The following is a 17,939-nucleotide window of genomic DNA, read 5'->3' as shown; positions in this document are numbered from 1 at the left end:
GTAAGTTTCTTCTCAATCACCTCCCCCAAGTACAGATTGTGTCACTGGAAATATCAACAAGTATGATGTCACTGAATGAAAAACTGGTACATATACCCAAGAATAAATGTATTAGAACGCTCCCAAGTATATGCTTAGGATGACAAAAGCCATTTCCTTTTGAAAAATGGGAAATGAATCAAGACTAAAGGCATCATTAGTCTGGTCCATGTGTTTGGACTCGCTAAAGAGGAACATCTGTTCCATAAATGGAGACAGAATCAAGATTCTGGTTTGGAGAAGGATCTTTGCCTTTCAAACTTAACCTAACATGTAGGGATGTCTACGACTACTTTGCAAAAGTCAAGAAATTTGGCTTCCTATTCAACGCTAATCTCATGTCTGCTGATCCCCGATCGACTGCCAAAGCAACCTCACAGTCATGGTAAAACATGCAGACATTCCCAACATTACTTACACTGGGCTTCTAAAGAAACACAAGAGGTTGTGAATGTTACAAAGGCAAAATATGTCTGAACATGGGGAAGTGTAACCATGTGAAACAGCTTTCAAGTGCTCAACTGGCTTGTACTGCATGTAAGAATACAGTACAAATCAAGTCCAACTATGCCTTAAAACCTTACTGCAGGATAGGAATAAGATACTCCAAGAAAGAGGACCCTAGCCAGAGCCGCCCTGAAAACCCTACTCCCTAACAACCAGGAACCCACACTCCTTATCAATGAAGTGGCTAAAATTTTGAGATACGTCTCCCTGGAAATCGAGGCTGTGGCATGCCATTAATCCAGGACTCACTGCAGAACCTAACTAAATGCACTTGTAGAAGCATTAAATTATGATTTTTTTAGCTCTACCTTGAATGAAACAGCACAAAGACAGGTGGTACCTACTGAAGGATATCATACAGGGGTTTGCTCTTTGAATCCAATTTAACTTTAAACTCCATGATCACATATACAGCTCGGGGGCTGAAAGGTAAATCACAGCATTTAACTAAACTTACACTCCATATGTTGATACAGTTACTAATCGATTTAATCTCAACAATGTGCAGAAAGAAAATATAAAGATCTGAAAAGGTGAAATTGAATCATCAAAGGCTGAATTACTAAAGTGGGGCAGCAAAGTAGATAGCTCTCACTCCAACACTTACTGTGTTCTACTGCAATTGTGATATGAACTGCTTCGGTAAGATCAGTGGTGGTTGAATAAATATCACAGAGGCCTGACCCAGTTTTGGAAATGACCCTTACTGCAGGGTTAGCCCCAAACTTTTTGTTTTGCCTTCTTCCTCCTATTTTTATGACCTTCTTTTTGTTGGGTTTAGGACTCTAATCAGTGCTAATGTGTTCGCTCGTCTAAAAGACGTGGAAATTGCTTTTTTTTTTTTATATATATTTTTATTGTTTATGCATGAAATACTGTGAAACTTCTCAACTCTTCCCCACCCGCACCATCTAAGGAGCAAACCACAATATCAGACAGCAAACTTCCCAAAGGTTCCAATAGGATCACATTAAAAATAAGTTTCAAAGGTCCTCATATACAGCATCATTATTGCAAATAATCAAACAATAATCCGCACTCAAGTTTCCACTCCATTATCAGTTGCGTACACTGTTGAGTCAACAATGGTTTGCTGTAATTGTATTTCTGCTAATTCCCATACCATTTCATTCCATTTTGACCCTGTGCAGAACAAACTAGTTTGCATCTTACTCCACATTCAGCACGTATCCATCAAACATACTCCCGCAACCAGCATTAACTAGTAGGTAGTCTAGTTGTATTGCAACATCTAGCTATACCTCTCTTTGCAATCACCAATTCCCGCTCAGTTATTTTTTCTGAATGTTTAGTGGACTTAGTTTATGGTACCAAACCCAACAGACACATCTGAACAGAGCACTGCAAGGGTACATCAGTCAAATGCTAACCTTAACAACTCCCTCCCATAAGTCTCTATCCCTGAACATTCCCAACTCATATGTAGAAATGTCCCTATAACATGTTTACATTTGGGAAACTATCTGGTTTAGAGGGGTCTATCTTATGCAGCCAACTCGGGTGACATAATCCCTGTGTATACACTTATAATGGATCAATTTAAGTCTTGTGTTACGCAACACTTTCCTGCAATACCCAAGGATATGTGCCCAATCTTGGTCTTGTAATGCTGCACCAATATCTATCTCCCATTGTATCCTCAATATTCTTATGTGTGGCGCATCTTTCGGTAGAAGCAATGTATAAAATCTAGCTACTAATTTACCCTCTCCTATGTCCGGCAGGGCTTGATTAAGGATATGCGTATCTGGTTCCTGAGGGAATCCTGCCCAAGCGTTGCAGATTACCACTGCCAGGCCGGCATAAGATAGGAAACAGCCCACCATCAGTTCCCATTTAGCACAGAGAGTGGCATAGCTCATTAGTCGTCCATTCTCATATAGGTCCCCTAACGTATGTGGAAAATCACCCCTCCCTCCTCGCCTCAGAAACTGATGCCCGTCAACCATCGTATCAGATATTGAGAATATATATATGCATTGCCGTTATCATTCAAAACCTCCTCCCAGAGATCTAGCAGTGTTTGGACCTGCATAAGAAATAATCCTCTTTTCTTCCTGGGAACCAGTGGCAGGGCCAAGAGCTTGTGTAGTTTTAACAGGTGCCGCTAGCATATTAGTCACTGGATCAATATGCTGGTCCATGAGCCACTCAATTAGCAAATAGGAAGCTTGCTAATGGCTCCGAAAGTGTGGGGCCTGTAATCCTGCACTATCCCAAGGCAATTGCAGTATTCTCAAACTGATATGCGCTCTCCCACTACCCGAATAGAGCACACAAAGCAACTTATCTAGATGAATGAAACAAGCGTTCGGAATTCGCATCAGCATATGTTGCAAAACATACAAAACACATGACAAAAGAATCATCTTACTAATAGCAATCTGCCCCATGAGTGACAACAGGAACCTCACCCATCGGCAGACCCTGCGTTCCACACTATCCAACAGGGCCCCCGCATTGGTATCAAGCGTTTCAGACATGGTGGAGCTCAAATACATCACTAGTATTTAAGGGGGAGGGGATCTTCTGCAGCTGAATGCCAGAGAGAGATCCCTCCTTCATCCCAGGTGCTTGTACTGGATTCATGACAGACATATGTGTGCTATGCCTAAACCCCAAATGTGTCCCCACCTCCGTATGTGTGTTATATACTATAGGCCACAAGCGTTCAGGATCCCTCAAAGCCATCAAAATATCATTGCATATAACAAGATACTCTCCGGTCTACTCTTAACCATCACTCCCTCCACTTCATGCTGAGATTGCAGCAGCCTCGCTAGAGGCTCAATGACCAGAGTGAAAATCAGTGGTGATAGGGTAAACCCCTGTCTGGTCCCTCTCTCCACCCATCAACTATACGAGAACCTATTTCCCACCTTCACTCTGGCTTTACTGTCTGTGTAAAGCAATTGTATCCATTTTAAATAAGTGTCACCCAGATTATAGTGTCTCAACACAGAGATCATAAACTGCCAATTGACTGTATCGAATGCCTTGTGGGCATCCAGACTAGCAAGCGCACAAGACTCCTCTCCTTTCCGAATCTGTTCTATTATAAGATATGCTTTCCTTATATTAGTAGTAGTGGTGGTATGGCCCCTACAAACCCCGCGTGATCCCCTTAGCCAAACACTGCTAAAATCTTCCCTAAAATCTTTCAATGCATTCACATTAATCATGGATAATGGGCGATAGGTTTCACATTTAAATGTATCCCTCTCCGGCTTAGATAGTAGCACAATATATGCCTCTGTGAGCATAGCAGGTAGTACCCCCTGTTTGAATGCCTCCTGATACATGGCTAATAGTGGTGTCCACAATAAATGCACATATTCCTTAAAGAACTCAGCTGTTAAGCCATCATTCCCAGGTGTCTTCCTTGTATTCATTTGTTTGATAGCCCATTTTATATGTGACTCGTCAATCAGGGCATTTAACATGTCCCTCATGTTATCATCTGCAACTGGTAGCTGTGCTTAATCTAGAATAGTAGCAATACCTGCCTCATCATGTCCACCCTGTTGCGTATACAGACCCAGTGCATCACCCTGTTCATGTTGGATCTCTGTATATGTCTTGAAATCATGATGGCCTAGGGGTTCATGTGCCTCATCTAGCTCCCACTGTAATCTGTAGCATTCTTCCCAGACTGTTTCTGTGTGTGGTGCCTGTCGATCAATATCCCCAATTTGGCGCTCCAAATTTGTGACTATGCACTTCAATGCATGACGGATCCCATATGTAGTAGCCATACATTTGCCTCTAATGGTCAATTTTAAAGGCCTCCCAAGGGACCCCAGCTGAAGTAACTGTGTGAATAACAAATAATTCCCTTCTCGCGTCATGGATTACCTCCCTGTATGCTTGGTCTGGCAATGCACGCACCTGCAATCACCACTGCGGGATTGGAGCCACATATGCATGCCCTTGAATCGTAAACACCAGGGGGGCATGATCTGACAACGCATGATTAAGGTATCTCAGCGCCCTGAACTCGGCCACATACCCTGGATGTACTAACATATAATCGATCCTGGAGAACAAACCACAAGGAGGTGAATAAAAAGAGTAGCCCCTAGTCTGGCCATTCACAGTTCTCCATAACTCTATTAAATTTAATGTGTCCATACCCTTTAGAGGCTCTACCTAGTGGTCGCGCCACTTCCCAAGAACGATTAAGCTATCCAACACACAATTATAGTCCCCCATCCAAATAATATCATAATAAGCATAGGGTTTCAGCACGCGCATCAGCTTTTCAAAGAAATCAGAAGTGTCTATATTAGGAGCATATGAGGTAAGGAGTACCGCAGGCTTACCCTCTATCTCTCCTACCACCCAAACGTATCGCTCATCTGCTGCCTTCAGGTCCCTATCTACTTGCAATGGAACGCTACTATCCACCCACAGTAATACCCCTCTAGCCGACAAATTAAAGCTTGCGTACCACAATCTGCCTTCCCATTTGGTTCACAGCTTTTCATGCTGATGGGGCATCAGATGTATCTCCTGTAACATGAATATTTTGGCTTGCTGTCTATGGACATAAGACCATATATCCCTTGATGTTTAGCAGGATTCTGAACCCCCTTAACATTCCGTGACAATATTGTCACATCCATGTTATTTATGAAAATCATACACCATTTGTGTTACCAATATATACTTTCCTGACTATAGTTGCTCCTTCTTAATGAACATATAAAAAACATTACCCCTCCCCCCCTCCCGTGTGGCCTGTCCCAACTCAGCCTCCACAATCAACACAATAGCCGTCATTCCCCCCCATATCAACATAGGCAAACATTCCTGTTACAGCATGGTGCTCAAAAGGGTTCCTAGTGGAGTGTCCAATAGGTGCAACAGCGCTATGGCAGCGAGCATACCAAGACTCACTCATCCCTGTGCCGGCCGGAATACATACTGTTCTCCATCGCATATAACGTGCCCCCCCTCAGTCTCACAAAATGACATTGGCACAACCACCAGACATCAATCATCATCATTACACTGAACTATGACATTATTTATCACTATCCAAGCATCAGTGGTTCTCAAACTGCATGGCCTCCTTTGGTTGTTCAAAAATATGCATCTTTCCTTGCTAACCAATTCTCAACACGCTGGGGGCAATAAAGCATAATCCCACCCTTTGTCTCTGAGCTTCCTTTTAATTTCTACAAAGGATTTATGTTTTTTCTGGGTAGCTACGCCATAATCTGGGTAAAAGGATATTCTGTTACCATTGTATTCTACCTCCCCCTCTGTGCGAGCTGCTGCCATGATACCCACTTTATCTCTGTATTTTAGCATGCACACTATCAACATGCGTGGAGATGCTCCAGGTTTGGGCCTCCCACCAGGAGTTCTATGTGCTCTGTCCACATGAAACTCTCCTTCCACATTCAAACCTGGTAACACTGTAAGAAGCCAGTTTTCCATAAACAGTTCTACTAGCACTGTTTCTGTGCCCTCAGGTAATCCAAGAATGTGCAAATTATTGCATCTAGATTGGTCTTCCCAATCTGCCTGTTTTGTCTCCTGTTGCTGTATGTGTCTGGTCCCTTAGTTGGTGGCTAGTTTATGTGTTCAATAGTTCCTCAATCCCATCTGCTCTTATAGCCAAATCTTTAATTTGGTCCCTCAGTTTATCTACTTCCTGACGCAACAGTGTTACTGTGACTGCCACCCCGTTAATCCTCTATACTATTGTCTTTTTCCCCTCCAAGATTAAATGTTTGATATCCAGAGTAGACGGCGGAGTGGCATCTCCTCCCAAGTCAGCATCTCCTTTAGCTTCATTTTGCGCCATTTGAGCAATACTGTCCTCAATCGTGGTGTGAGGCATCAAGGCCGCGTTTGAACCCCCCCTTAGATTATGGCGACATGCGAGCAACAAGAGGCTCTCGCTGTTGGTCATCCAGAGCACGGGTTAAAAGAAAGCTCAATTCTGCATCTCAATACACCAGTCAGTTCAATGTTGTTTCAAAACTGTAATCCACAATGCACCCTGGACTGCCTCAAATATCTCTCAGTGAAGAAGTACCCCCCACCACATCCGTGAGGGTTGAACCTCCCCTTGTCACATAGCAGACAACCACCCAATTGAGTAGTCAAAAGGTTAGAGGCAGGGAAGTCACCATTCCCAGCTCCCTCCACCTGGAATCTGGGTGAGATGCCTAGTTGCTGCAACCGTCTCCTATATCGTTAGTTGTCCCTTTACTTGTGTAATCTCATTTGATATGGCCCCTCTGCTCCCACTGTTCGGCCCTCCAATAGGCAAGAAATGGCCTGCATCGCCCGGGCTACTTCAATGAGGGCCAGCCTATTCACACCTCATTGTTTGCCACCAGGGCCCAGAGCACATCCCAACCGGAGGCCCGCAGATCTCATTGAGCGTTGGGTGTGGATTCAGTGATAACTATGGACAGGGAAGGCCATCAACTTACTCCCCTGTAGTGCTGATGCCTTCAAATTTGTGCCGTCCCATGGCTCCAGGCAAGTCTGCGGAAACCCACTGCACCTTCCTTTGTCACCGGGCCCGCATGACTGCAGCCACCCGAAGCACCTCGCAGCTCAGCCACCCTCACTCCTCCACTGCTACCTGGCTCTTGCTTTCAGCTGTGGTTCAGCTTCTTCCCCTTCACTTCTCCAACTGCTTGGGTTGACAGGCAAGCCTCACTCCGTCACCACTCTGTCGTTGCTTCTATTCTCAGACCCCGCTGGTGAGCTCACCGGGTGGGGTGGGCGGCACTACCCCTCTCCATTGACAGAGGGTAATCTATGGGCCTGGGGGAGGGGGATCCCACAAACTGCAGGTGCCAGGGCTCCGATCAAGCACTTCCATTCATTTGGTTGTCTTGTCTCCCTTAAGTGGTCATTTTTGATCTGAAAGGAGTAGCATCGGAATGCTTGGTATGTCTAAAATGGTAGTGAGAAATCCTGCTTACTAGTGTGGTTCGATATTTTATTACTATTTTGGAAATGCCATTTTTAGAAAGTAGGCATTTCCTCTGTGCCTATAACTCTAGCATTTTGCAGCTTGACTTCAATCCACGTCTGGGGCAGACTCACAGCTACACTTTGTGCATACTTTCCAAACAGCCACAAGACAGGAGGGGCTGGGTGTGACAGAAGATTCATCTGCATCCATCTGCATACCTATAATCATCATGGGCTGGGAGAGGGGGAGGTTGTTCACATCATACATGGCAATAGGCTGTGTCCTGCCCTCACATAAAAGGTTGATTTGCCCCCTACCGATGTCTGGAGCCAGGGCTGGGTTGAAAAGGGTTTGTGTTATACTTAAAAGGATTCCTTTGAAATCAGCCCCTTGAACAAAGACATTTTTGAGTATAAGTACAGGGGCTCTGACTCCTTTTTTTAGAGCACTTTTGGAGCTGGGGCATGAACCTCTATCAGAAGGACTGATGCGCTACTCAAAGGACTCATTTGGACTGCTCTTCTGCTGGTGCCCTGCTGCCTGCTACTAGCTGGGTAGCCTAAAGGACTCGCTGGATTGCTTTTCTGCTTGTTGCCCTGCTGCCAGCTGCTCCTTGACTGTCGTTTCTGTAGGCATTGCTGGAACTGCCAGGAGGAACACCCATTATTTATTTGTTGGTCTGCTGATGGTCTACCTGCCCTTTATACCCCCAGTGCTCTCCAGGGGCTCGTGGGCTCATCCCCTCCCTCTCGTGTGGGGATTTTAGTATTGTGACAAGATCTCCTAAAACAACCTGGAAACCAGCCATCTTAATCTTTTCTTTGTTAAGATCAGAGCATGATGAGTGCTGGATGGAAAGATGATAGCGCATGCTAAAGCACTCGTGATTTCCCCCAGCGCGTGGTAAGTGTTTTATCCTGCACAAATGCCAACTAATCTTCAGCGCATGAGGAGCACTGTGTGCCACCTAAGTGCCAGCTTCCCTGAGCCAACCCACTGCGGGAATCCCAACGCAAGCACCTGATCACTACCTCCAGTGTTGCTACTGAGGCCCCCTTCTATACGCGTTGTTAGGGGCGGGCCAGGCTTGAGGACCGACACCGAGGTACAGCCCCTGGAGCACAGCTGTGTTTTGCTAGCACGGAATAGCTGAAATGCCAGAGACTTGAGCCCGTGGCTGAGACCTGCCTACCGGCATTCTTCACTGACCGCACCGTGCAAGGGGGTTTCCTCATTGGTGGAGACTCCCCTAGACCGGGTCTGTCTCCATGTGAAAGGCAGTGGTGCGAAGGGCACTGGGGGAGTTGTACAGCCACCCTGCTCTATCTTAGTGGGTGGCTTTGTTCTTTTTCTTTTCTTCTTCTTCTGAGCCCGGAGAGACACAGCCTGGTGAGGTGATTTACCAAGGAGCACCTTGGTGCCCTTAGCAGCTGCACCACATGGTCGCAGGAAGCTGCCTGCGGATCAGACCAGGGGATACCTGTGCTGTGGGACACTGCATCCCCTGGGAGTATTGAGGGGCAGATCCTCTACAGAGGTCCCCGCTGTGTGGGCCAAAAGACCTCACGGGGAAATTTCCATATAACATTACTAGGAGCACAGGTGCGCCATGCCCTTGCATTGTATCTGATGATTGGTGGGTTTCGCGAACAGGAGATATTGTATACCCTACTGTGGTGATTGATGAGTAAAACTATAAGTCTGCTGTGCACTTTATGACCTAGACATCCCTGGTAGGTGTTCTGTGAGGATGTAGGCATTTATGAAGTCACATGGCGATTCCTATGTACTGCTGTGAATCTGATGTGCATTTATTTTATGTGCTATATGCAGTTCTGGATACCTGCTATGTCAAGATAACGAGTACTATGACAGAGATTGCATAATGTGTACAGTACTGGTCTTGTGATAGATATATATATAATAATATAAGCAAGTATTTTTATATAATCATCTATGGGGTCTCTTTTGTGGTGTATTTATTGTGTCACTGGTGTGAGTGTGTTGTGCAAACGCTTTCCACACTGCCTCTGGGGATAAGCCTGACTGCTCTGTGCCGAGCTACCAGGGGGTGAGCACAGGTTATCTTTGGTGTGTAACTTACTTGCCCTGACTAGTGTGGTGTGTTCTGCCTAGCTTAGGTGCATACCCTCGTCAACCAGAAACCACATTTCTAACACCCAGCAAAACAGGCCCCATAAACTACTGCCACGTTTGCTGTACACCTCTAGTGGATGAGAGATTTGCTGGACGCAGGGTAACATTGCTTCAAATTACATCATAAATGTGAGAGGCACATTTTTGAGTGTCTTGTGTGTGGTGGAGTTGGGCTAGCTGGGGAAATCGTGCAAGCCATATCTGGGTTTAATGGGTAGCATTTCTTTTGCCACACACAGGGACAGAAAGCATATAGGGGTGGGCATAAATGGCATAATTCTCTCTAGTTTAATTGTGTATAATTGTGTAAAAAGTGTAATCCAGCAGTTAGCACTATTTTCCTAATGACAAATGCATTGGCACGTACAAAATGAGCCAGAGGATGCATTTTGCGCTAAGAAAATAGGCCATTGTGTAGATGGTGCAGGACACTATTAGCTTTCGCTAGCAGTCACTCACTCACTCTTAGCTTGTTGTTCCTGCTGTAGCATAGTTGCTACAAATTACTCCTAATTATTTAAGCTGGTGAAATCACGTAACTTTGCATCACAACAATAATGCGTAACTATTGAAATCTCTCTAGTTACTCTGGCATAATTAAAATTTCAGCCAGGCCTAAAAGCATGCTGCTCCAAATTGTCGTTATTTGGTATTTATAAAAATTTGGAGTATTAGTTGATGAGGTGAGGATTCACTTCAAATAATAATAACAATCTTTGTCAGGGTAAAGCACTGAAGTCACTAAATAATTAGCTCAATTTTAACAGTCTGTTAGCAGTTCACAAAACAGTCAGGCTTAACTGACAGGTAGTGTGTAAAGTATTTATGCAGTACTCAAACGATGATAACGTAAAAAAAACACAACAAAAAAAAAGCCCAAATCAATTTAGAAAAATAGACAATATTTTAATAAACAAAATGATGCCAAAATGACAAAATATATCAACAAGCAGAACCGGAGATATAAATTAATAAAGTTTAAATTAAAAATAGTGCCAAAAAGCACAAAATGCCAACTGCAGCTATCTGGTTATGCTAGACCAGGTCAAATTTAAAAGTAAAGACAGACCATGATGGAGCACTGATCGGATACAATGACAGGTTCTTCCCGATAGAAAGTTTACCTCTAACTTAGAATCCTTTATGAAGGTAGGGTGTGGTAGGGAAAGCTGCAAGCTGGATTCGAACCGAGGTTCAACAACAGCAGGTTGCTGAAGAGCAGGGTCGAGTTGCAGTCATCGACGAAGACAGAAACGCTCGGATTGGGCAAGTACTGAAGTCCATGCCCAGGACGGCCTCAACATTGATCAGATGCTGCTCGAAGTGGGTGCAATGAAGCCCTCTACATTTGGCTTATAAATGGTTCTGGAAGTCAAATCATCTTCAGCAGGGCAAAACAGCAAGCTGAGGCTGACCAGTGATTCAACGTCTGCGGCTTCGACTGAGATACCAGTCTCCAACGGTGCTCTGGGTAGAACGTTTCAAAGCATCAGACCCTGCATTTTGGAGGCAGGAGGAGTACATGCTAACACCAGCCTTCCAGGACTTCTGGGGCACTACTTGGGGGTTAGGATTCACTCCAACAGAGGTCAACAGCTGGAGCAAGGGGGGGTCTGGTTGGCATTGGTCAGCTGGGCAGCTACAGGGAAAGGGCCTCTGGAGACTTTTTGTGTCCCTGTAGCTTAAACAGGAGGTCAGCCAACTGACACTTTAAGTCACTTCTGTGGTCCTGTGTTGAAGGCAAGAAGATCCAGCCTTCCTTCAGGTTCTTCCGTTGGCAGTCAGTCATTTTTCCAATTCTTCACAGGTTCAGGAGTGTTCTGATGAGAGGTTCTGGGGCTGTCACTTTTATGGCTGTGGAGGAGGGAAATTCTTGGTCCACTCCATACACTAGTTCTGGTCAGTTCCGCACCTACCTCTGGATTTGGTGGCAGTCTAACTGAAGAAACAGGGGAGACAGGACCAGGTGTGAGCTTCATCTGCTAGTGACAAGCTAGCCAACCTTTGCAACTCAGGAAGGAACTGGGCACATCCTACCAGAAAACCTTTTCTAGAGTCCAGAGTATATGTGAGCAAAAGAACGCTACATTTTGTATTGGGATTAACATCTGTACAAAGAACTGATCATAGGCTACTACTGTACATTTCCTTTAGAACAATAAAGTTTTTATAAAGCATTTTATACCACAGTTATTGTCATTTAAAGGCACTGTAAATAACCAGTATAATTATCCAATTTAGTGGCACTTAATTTATTAACCTCCAAATGAGGAAATGCTGAGTTGGCCTTGCTGGGAATTCAAACACCTGACATGCTGTTCAGGCCAGATGTCAGCAGTCAGCACTTACCTTCCTTAACCATCTTATCGGCATTACACAGGAGCAGTGTAAGAACACGTGGAGTCAGCTATGCAGGTCAAAACTCATACTTACCATCAGCGCTAACTAGTATGAAATATGCTGAGCAAAGCTTCTGACCATGTTATCAGGTTGAAACTGTGGTGTGTGGCGACACACGTCTGAGTTGAGACACAGCCATTACGCCAAGCTCCTAAAATGTATATCAGTGTGGTGCACTTGCACTAGGCAACACTCAGTGTTGTATAAGTAAATGTTAAGAAAGGGACATCTGTGTATACTTTATTCTGGATAATCAGAGCCCTGGAACCAGCTTTAGCTGCTTCCAGCCATGTGTCATGGCCGGCTTCAGCACTGGTGACGTCCAGTGCAACAGACTTCTTTGGTGCCCCCCAACCTCACGACCTCCTTCTCCAAGCTTACCTCACTACCACTCTCCAACAGTGCCCCTCATCGCTCTATAGACCCTCGCTGACATGTAGTTCATTTTTTTAAAGCGATACTCATAGTTCCTTCACACTCAGTTTTGTGATCTACATGGTACATGTTTTTTCCAGCAGGCAACCACCACTAGTCAAAAGTCCATCTCTCACCAGCAGTAACATTAATCACCAGTTATCTTGACATTTTTATCATTGACTGAAAACTGCTGGAGGCACAAGGAAGTGCAGGTGCTTTTAAACCCATAAGCACCCCCCCCCCCATCAAAGTCAGCGTCAGGTGCAGCTGCACCAGTCACACCGCCCTAAAGCCGACCCTGCCATGTGGGCAATAAACTCAAACCCACTTTGCACCGCTTTCCTAGATGCACTTGCTTCAATAATAACCCTTTCTGACACAGGAGAGATGGACACTGAAATGATTAAGAGACCACAATTTGTGTTCTCAGTTAGGGATAGAAAGTCTGATCTTTAGCCAGTACCTGCTGCAGCACTAGGTATGTGCAAATATATAGCCACTATCAGATCTCATGTGTGGAACATACATCACTCAGTTCTCTCCTCTCAAGCGCATTTGGATGATTTTTGTATAGCTCAGAGTGCAGATATTTACGCCCTCCGAGGAGCTTCATTTAATGCTTCTTCTACTTGTTTGCAGATGCAGCCATTCCATATCCATGTTCATGCCAAGTCCTTCACCCTCTGCAACTCCATCTTCCAAGAGGAGAGGCAGCTCCTCTTACCACAAACCTGGTGTTGGAAAATGGTGTAGGGTTTCAGGATGGCTGTGTCTGTACCACACACAGCACAGGGGTGGCCTATGTATACAAGTGGCAATACTGGCTACATTGTTGTTAGATAAATATTAAAAAGAAATATCAGATTGAATTGAAAAGCTCTGTGCATACTTACATACATAACAGGAATACTTGCTTGTGTTGATAGCTATATCATTTCTAGGAATAAAAGGAGGCAAATGCACTTGGGGTAATGATCAGGTGGGGAAACAGCCTTTACAACGCAGGCTGAGCCACGCCTGCCATTTCCCTGCAAGCAGAACAACTTTTGCCTGAACCCCCACTCTGCCTGGAGTCTGCCTTAACCATGCACTTGCATGGTTAAGGCAGACAGTGGCTTACCTGTGCAGTTGGGTGGATCAGGAACACGAAGGATCGGGAGAGGTAAATGTGCTGGGGCTTTGGCAGGGTTGTGGGGGTGTTTTTATTTTAGGGGTGGCAGGCGGTTTTAAGGCTCATGGTATGGGGGTCTGGTAGTTTTTTTTGTGGGGGCAAGGTTTTAGGGCTCAGGGTGGGGGGGAAATTGGGGTCGTTTTAAGGGCAGGGGCTGGGTTTCAAGGATCAGGGCGGGGGAGTGGGGTTGTGTAGTTTTTAGCAGGGGGCAGGGTTTTAGGCCGAGGGGAAGGGGTAGTTTTTAGGGCAGGTTGGGGTCAGTTTTAGGACTCATGGTGGGGGAGGGGTTGTGGGGGCTGGGTAGTTTTTAGCAGGGGACAGGGTTTTAGGCCTCAGGGTGGGGAGGGAAAGTTGTAGTTTTAAGGGAAGGGCAGGGTCATTTTAGGGCTCAGGGTGGGGGGAAAAGGCGGTTTTAAGGTCTGGGGCAGGGTAGATTGCAGGGCTGTGGTACCCGGTGTTAGGGTGAGGGCGGGGGAGAATTTACCACACATATTCCTTTACCAATCATGCTTTTACAACGAAATTAGTTATAAAGGCATGCGTGGTAAAGACACAGTCGTGGTTCAGACTGCGTTTAGGCATGCATGGTTGTGTCATACAACCGATTGGGTGATGTACTCACTATAGAATGGATTGTTAGCATCAACAAGATCCATCCATGTTCATGCATACATTTAGCAGTTTAGCTGTTTGAAAGTCATACAACAACTTATTATTATGCAGACAGAACTTATAAGTAGCTGAAGAAGGAAAGCAATGTCAGTGATTAGACTGAAACCGTTTTGTATATATAGTGCTGATCCATGGGAAGGAACGTTAGGCATCTGACATTTACTTCCTGCTATACTTGGGTGTTATCTCAGACCAAAAAATGATTTCTTATAACAATAAACTCGTGAACCAGAGCTGTTTCAACCCATGGGGCAGGAAACTAAAACAGGGAGTCGATTATCCATCTGGCAAAGGACATTATGATAATTTCGTAATGAAAGTGGGAAGTAGCTTCGGTAGAGGCTAAGAAGTTAAGAGTAAGAAAACTGGTATGCTGGTATAGAGCACATCCTGTTACACAGCAACAGTACAGTCTCAGCTGGAAATAATACACTTACCTCGGTTTGAAAGCAAGAATGCAGGTATGTTAAAAAAGGTGGTTTATCCTGAAGCGCTAATACTCTCTTTTCTACCATCGTACATTCTACATCATCATCTTGAATAACGACATCCTTTTTCAATATTTTGATTGCATAAAGTTCTTCTGTTCCCTTCCTGTCTGCCAGCATAACCTGCAAGGAAAGTCAACAAATGCAAGCAATTTGAGTGGTGGAATATGCATTGGATTCCTTTTATTTCAGATGCATTTCACGAAAAGAAACTTGGGCGCTATTACTCTTCAGGTAGTATAACCTAATAGAGCACTCCATCACTCAATGGACCTTAATGAGGGGAAAAGGACAGACCGCTTTGGAAGTCTTTCGTTCCTGCCATCTCTAACCAACTTCTTCAAGCATTAAATACAGATGCTGTGTATCTGCTCAATCACCCTTGATTCCTACCAGAGATATGCACTGGGTTCCTAAACGCCATTCTCTACCTTAGCAGTAAAATAGCAGTACAAAGTACACAAAGAACTGTGCAGACTTTTAGGAAATGGACCCTCACTGGCGACAGTCACTCACGAAAGCTTTGAATGAGGGACAACTATAGGAGGAATGCTGACTAATTGACTACAAGCACCCACTTTGACATCTTTACCAAGAAGATTCTCTACAACCCAAATGAGAACTTCAGATTTATATGCTTGTCAATTATTGAGCACCACACTCTCTTCCAAGTAACTTATCGATCTGGTTTGATTTTGCTCGGCCTGTCCAGACTACCTTACCCTTTGGATTCAGGCTCCCATCGTTCTTCTTCCACTCCCCATCTCTTTATCTTCATTCACATGGTATTAGTGAACCTTCCAACCAGGCCTTCGCTAAACCTCTGTCCTCCAGTCAGTTTTAGACTTCTGAAGACGTTTCTGGTCTAGACAACTGATTTGACCCTCAATATGCATCTCTCTCCACAAGCCCTGCTCTGCTGCTTGTCTCTCTGCTCCGGACCTGGACCTTCACAAATGAGTCGGCTCTAGGTCTCTGCCAACAGCTCTGCTCTCGGTTTCTGCTTATCATTCTGCTCCGTCTCTCTGCCTGTCTCCATTCCAAGCATCTGCCCAGGACTCCGCCCCGGGGTTCTGCCCACCACTCCTATCTGGGCTGCTGCTTATCACCTCTCTCCTTACCTCTGCTGAAAGCTCAGACCCTGGCTTCTGCCTACCGCACTCCTATAGACCTCTTCCCACAGCTCTGAGTATCTGCCCATGGTTTCTTGCCATTTGCAGTCTCTACGATCAGTTTTCCCTGCAAAACCTCCCTGCGCAACTCCCTGTCCCTCCACGTTAGGACTGCCAGCAAGCTTTCACAGGAATTCCAATAAAGCAACAAAAACAAGACAGACAGAGCCAGGTGTGGGCTCTAGACAGATCTGACAAGACATATACGGTGCTTATGTCCCCACTAAACAGAACACATGGTGCGCAGACAGCATCATAACTTACACATGGACCACCTGTTCTGTTCCCTATATAGGTACAATTAAAGCCACAATAAACCTGCAAGCTTTAGGTCTCCACAGATCCAGCCCGTAATAAAGGGTCCGCATCCTCTGTGGTGGAGAAGGGGGCAACAGGCTCTTTCGGGGAGACAGACAGACTTTCACCCCTGTCACCTGTTTCTTCTCAAAATCTTTCCATTGTAACATATTTGAATCATGCCTGAAAATGTGCAGGCTGACACATTTGCTGGCGCCCTTCAAAAGTGGTTACACTCAGAATTCTTACTCGGTAGTTCACCGTGGAAAATATATGGAGCGTGTTGCATTTCTTAAATTCAATGACACAAAATGTAGGTGATAGACATTAACTTATTTACCTTTCCAAAGCTGCCCTTTCCTAGCACCATGAGGAAATTGAAGTCGACCAGTCTGACGTTGTCGAGGTTATTCGATGGTACATAGGCCCTCCTGTCCTCCTGCGGACTAATCACTTTGTTACCAGCAGGGCCGAGCTTGGCTTTCTGAAAAGCAAGTAAATTAATATTTTCTTAAGAGCTCTGGTCGGTTGTTATCAGCAGGACAGCAGGTAGTCAAAAGATATTTTTCCCTAAATTCAGCCAATCAACACCATGTGCTCACTGGAAGTTGTAGGTGCATGTCGCCAAGAGACGATAACAAGGCAACATAAAACATTCCTGTCTGAATATTATCAGCGCATTGCAGACATCTTTTAATTTCTTTTTTGCCAATTTGCTAGAACTTTAATTGCAAAGAGGTTTGCACTTCACTGCGACTTCGTGGTTCAAAGGAACAATGTGAATTTGCGGATGACGGGTTTTTGAACACTTTTTGAAGTGATGTGCTGGCTTGACAAATAATCCTCGCCATAGAAGACCCAGCCGACACTGCTTAGGATCAGAATGGGAAGAATATTCAGCATTTCCGTTCGGATACTCATGTAGCAAGCCGCGTAATCTGAAGGTTAAGCAGTGCTGCTGAGGACACTGTTGATTTCTTGCATCAAGGGCTATTTCAGTGTGTCCTGGCACCCTAGGCTAGGTAGATTTTCTCCTCGTCTCCATAGCCCTACTGCAGAACAGTACACTGCTACTTACTGGTGATATCTGTGATTCCCCCAGTAACTGCCCAGTGCAAATCTCTCGGAGGTTGTAAATTTCTTCTCCTGGCAAAATAAGTGGACATGACTTAGGTTTCCATGTCTTGTGGAAGTGGAGGAGGGCAGCAGGGGTAAAAGAAGGGAACAATCCACACTGCACTCACCACAACAAATAAACCATAATTGTTGGTGGAGGTCATTCCTACACTTAATTTGGAAGGGCCCAGGGGACCTTTATTGAAGAAGCTAATACGTCAATTTTACGCATAAGTGAAAACACATGAAAAATGTGATTATATAAGCATTTGGCTGAACTGAAAAATGAGTTTTGCACTGTCCATTAGCACATCAGATAATTGATTATGGATATACCTAAGGATATCAGAATAGATAGATCTTTGCAGAAACCCAGGTCACAAATGTTAATGTACCTTCTTGGTGGAGAGGGTCAACTCAAGTTGAACTTGCACTTTCATGACGTGAAAGAAATAGCAGTACGACCTTGACCCAGGGAAAGACATCGCTTGGGCAAAGAACAGTATCATGACCTTACACTACCTAGAAATGACGAG

The 17,939-nt window shown here is 44.9% G+C and overlaps 1 protein-coding gene across 2 annotated transcripts in view; it reads right to left on the bottom strand.

Annotated features, from left to right (window-relative positions):
* PRKCA (protein kinase C alpha) overlaps positions 1 to 17,939 on the bottom strand; it is a 1,238,381-nt gene that overhangs the window by 200,900 nt on the left and 1,019,542 nt on the right. For both annotated transcript variants that reach the window (XM_069199886.1, XM_069199888.1), the window contains 2 exons: positions 16,628 to 16,771; positions 14,768 to 14,941 (listed from right to left, as the gene is read on the bottom strand). In XM_069199886.1, the coding sequence (XP_069055987.1) occupies positions 14,768 to 14,941; positions 16,628 to 16,771 (318 nt within the window). The remainder of the gene's footprint in view (positions 1 to 14,767; positions 14,942 to 16,627; positions 16,772 to 17,939) is intronic.

Source organism: Pleurodeles waltl, chromosome 7 (assembly GCF_031143425.1).
Source record: "Pleurodeles waltl isolate 20211129_DDA chromosome 7, aPleWal1.hap1.20221129, whole genome shotgun sequence".
NCBI lineage: Eukaryota > Metazoa > Chordata > Amphibia > Caudata > Salamandridae > Pleurodeles > Pleurodeles waltl.
Note: the sequence above shows the minus strand (reverse complement) of the source record. Positions and strands in the feature narration are given on the sequence as shown.